General features: G+C 33.2%; 1 protein-coding gene across 1 annotated transcript; it reads right to left on the reverse strand.

Annotated features, from left to right (window-relative positions):
• Positions 1 to 425: 425 nt before the first annotated feature.
• Positions 426 to 2,419, reverse strand: LOC105131451 (F-box protein At2g27310-like). The gene is made up of 2 exons (XM_011034433.1): positions 2,108 to 2,419; positions 426 to 1,688 (listed from the first exon to the last, which is right to left on the reverse strand). Exon 2 carries the CDS (start codon positions 1,675 to 1,677, stop codon positions 550 to 552), a length of 1,128 nt encoding a protein of 375 aa, XP_011032735.1. The 5' UTR covers positions 1,678 to 1,688; positions 2,108 to 2,419; the 3' UTR covers positions 426 to 549.
• Between the last annotated feature and the right edge of the window lie 1,861 nt (positions 2,420 to 4,280).

The raw sequence follows: 4,280 nt of genomic DNA on the forward strand, positions 1-4,280 counted from the left end.
GAAAGGATTTACTCAGCAATGTTCATTTAGAAAACTTGAGTGCAGGTCAACTGATTCCATGAAATATCACATTTTGCAACGCTCAGCAAATGTTATCGATTCAGATTTACTCCAGAAGCATTAACTAAAAAGGCCAAAAAGTTGAGACAATAAAGTAAGACGATTGCTCACAGGATAGTTATGAAGACCAGGGTGGTGCAGACAGTGCCAACAAAACAAAAGAGGTGATGGGCTGAGCTACGTGCCAAGAAAATATATTTAATCAAGCTAGAGAATACTGTAACAAATCAGTGCTCTTACCTTAATGATCGGTTCATTCTCCGTGACCGAGAACGAGAAACGCCATGGCGAGGTATGCTGCTTCTGGTACTGCCTTCATGATACAAATTTATATAGAGAAGTTATTGTTATCTAACCAACCAGGATAATGAAATCAGTAGTTTTATTACCAGGAGCAAAATTGATTTTTACACAAGGAAAGCTACACATCTGGAAAGTTTGTTAGAGCTCTGGCTAACAGTGATTACAGTAACAGATGCATTTCAGTTCTCACAAAATGTAGTACCAGAATGTGAGGAAAGCAGCAATGCCAGTTACGATACGTAGCCTATCCAACCTGCTTTCAATTTTCATCTTCTCCTCTCTTAACTCGCTCTGCGCTTTTGAGTACAAATGACAAGACTCGAGAACTTCACTGTGGTTTTTGCTCCTGCGGCAGCTCAATGCTTCCTTGAGAATAAGCAAACTATTTCTTCCATTGACATGAGCGCCTTCCATGTCTTCCAACTGCATGCTCAGCTCTGTTAATTTGAGAGTTGTCTGAACGCCCTCTCCTTCAGTGTGGACCACTCTAAACTTCATGATAAGGATGCATTCTACTACTTGACATGGAAGAATGTCTTTCGCAGAAAGTACAGATCCAAAGCGTATCACAAAATCCTTGTCTGTAGGCCAATGCCTTTGCCCACCGAGAGGGCTCCAGCTAGCAAGATTGGCAGCTTGCTTGATTTTTTTGTTAACAACAATCCAACTAAGTCGAAGCCCATCACGAAGCTCCATCCATAGTTTTCCATCCTTCCTTTCTTTCTCCATAGATAAAATTGGGGGCAGGCCATCAGAAACCGAAAGGAAAACTTTCCCTTCATTATCATCATCCCTAGCTGCATAGGTAAGAAGATCAATACGAAATGGACAGTTGTAAAACCAACCATTGAACTCATTGGCATTAGGGATGCCCCACAGTACTTTCGAACAGATTGTTTTATCCTTGTACCTGATATCAACAATGGACACAAAATCCGACGGTGCAACACTCTCAAATTCATCTACATCACCATAGTATTCAGCCTCAGTCCATTCTTCAGGGTACTCTAAGTAATCGTTCCATTGATACTCAGTTACCTCCTTGTTAACAATAAGCGGAAAACAGTCTGCATAAAACTTTCTGAATCCACCAATTGACGATATTAGACTTCTAACATCTTCCCTGTTCGTGGAAGGCCACATAGAAGAACAAACATTATCCCACAATTTCTCTTCTTTTGAAATGGAACAGAACGCAGCACAAGCACAAGCTGCACTGGCCAGTGTGGGGCCATCAAGACGCCTCAATATATCATAGAAGAGATCACTACTTAACGATGTTTCATTCTCAACCGGTCCAACCGACATAGCCATAGACAGGAACTCTGAACATAGCAGAAACAAAAAAGATAAAATTACTGCATGCATATAAAGATAGTAATTCAACATAAGTTCTCTTGGTAATCACAGAAAATTAGCAATCCATGATGAAGTTTTGAGGAAATGGTTTCGAATCATTCAACTTATCCCTGCAAGAATCACTAATAAGAGAAAAATCACAGTTCAATGAGATATGTAGACAAAAAAAAGGACCATCTTAAGTTTTTCCGATTACAATAACAGACAACATAAAAGAAGCTACAAACAAAGCCCGTCATTTACAAACATCACCAAAAATCCACTCAAAGGCATGATTAAGCAATGATAAAACGATAGCCGTGATCAATTAAATACCAAATCAAAACCAGCACTTCAATGAGAAAGAAGAGATAGAGAGGACGAGGACACTGGGTTAACAACGCACCTTGTAGATTAACAAGCAGGCATCAGAAGCGAAACAAAAATAAAGAGAACAAAACGTAAGCGCAGAGAAAAAGCATTCAGGAATCAGAAAAAGAACAAACGAGAGAGCGATTCTTTGAGTGTTTAGATGAAACTAAGGTTTTGTTGGGATTTAAGGGTTACTGTCTTCTTTCTTGCTGATGATTTTATCGGTCTGATAAACATGAGGAGGAGCATAGGGGGTTTTGTTTCTGCTCGGTCCGGTCTGGTCTGGTTCTGATCTCTGATCCGTTTCCTTGCGGTGCTTTGTGATTTTCAATGAATATTTGCCACGTTATTTATATGTTGTGTTGATTGATGTAGACCACACTGTCGTGTCTAGTCTTATCTCTTCATTTTTTTTTTAGATTAATACCTCCAGTTTTCCCCTCTCAAGATGTTATCTCTGGCTTTATCTCTTTTATTTTACAGGCAAAATCATAATTAATGTAATTTCAAATTTAAATCATTCTCTTTCGCTTTTGCGCCTACAAATTGCTGGTCCAGCTTGGAAATGATCCTGATTAATTTCGTGCATCTTGTTGTACTAATTTTTTTATATAAAAAATATAAAAAATATTAAAATTTAAAAATATTAGATATTTTTCCAGAATTATACTTAAAAGTTTTTGATTTAACTACAAAATCTAAAAATAATATTTATAATATTAATAATAATATTAAACTTGCATAATTTAAGTTTAAATGGGTCTGGATATAATATCAGAACTTTAAATATTGGTCTGGCTGTAAGATTGTATAATAAAAGTGTAATAATTAAATAAATTATTTAAAAAGAAAACAACTAATAAAAGGAAAAAAACTAATGAAATAACAAATTAAATTAATTGGATTAATACTTTAAAACAGGTTAACCCGTCAAACCTTAAATTTATGTCATAAAAGTTTGATAACTAAATATAAAAATATAGTGACTAAATACCCAAAATTAACTTGACTAACCCTTCAAATTAGGATACCTGTCAAATCCAAAATCTGTGTCATTGAAGTTTGATAATTAAATAGAAAAAATTAAACATTAACAAACTAAATCAAACAAAAAAATAATTAAAAAGGAAAAAAAAGCCATCAGCCTTTTACTAATAAGGAAAAAAAACTGAATCAACTGGATGAACCCATCAAATCAGGTTAACTCGTTAAACCTGGAATTCGTGTTATAGAAGTGTGATAACTAAATAGAAAAAATATTTAACATTAATGAACTAGAATTAAAAATTAATTAAAAAGAAAATAGTAAAGAGAAAAAAACTTACAGGAAAAAAAATTAATAAAGAAAAAGAAAAAATTTTGAATCAATTGGGTTAACCTGTTAAACCCGGGATCTATATCATGAAAATCTAATAATTAAACAAAAAAAAATTAATATTAAAAAACTATAGAAAAAAATAAATTAAAAGCATAAGATTTTTCACTATGGATTGCACTGTGCAGTCCATTGTAAATGATTTAAAAAGAAAAAGGAAAAGGAAAAAAAATAAAAGGCATACGCCACGGGTTAATTTGTTTTATATATAAAAAATATCAAAAAAAGCTAGGATCTAAGAGTGTCAGGTCTTTCTGTAAAGACATGCACAAAAGTCTTGGATCTAGTTACAACACTTGACCCAAGAGTAATATTTATAATATTAATAATAATATTAAATTTACATAACTTAAGTTCAAGTGAGTTTGACTGCAATATCGAACTCAAGAGCACTAGATATGGATCTAGCTATAAAGTCATGTCATAAAAGCGTGATAACTAAATAGATCAATTAAAAAGAAAAAAAAAACAAGAGGAAGAAAAATCTAATGAAGAAAAAAAAAATTGAATCAATCGGGTTAACCCGTTTAACCTAGGATCCGCGTCATGAAAAGTTGATAACTAGATAGAAAACAATTGACAGGTTTACCCAAAGTTAACTAGGTTAATTCGTCAAATTCGTAATACGTATCATGAAAGTCTGATAATTAAATAGAAATAAATTTAACATTAATAAACTAAACTAGATGAAAAAAAATAATTAAAAATAAGAAAATTCCATGTTAACTCGTCAAACCAGGTTAACCCATCAAATCTATAAACCGTGTTATGAAAAATTGATAACTAAATAAAAAATTTAAACATTACCAGACTTCATTAAACAAAAAAATTA

Source organism: Populus euphratica, unplaced genomic scaffold, assembly GCF_000495115.2.
Source record: "Populus euphratica unplaced genomic scaffold, PopEup_1.0 scaffold23.1, whole genome shotgun sequence".
NCBI lineage: Eukaryota > Viridiplantae > Streptophyta > Magnoliopsida > Malpighiales > Salicaceae > Populus > Populus euphratica.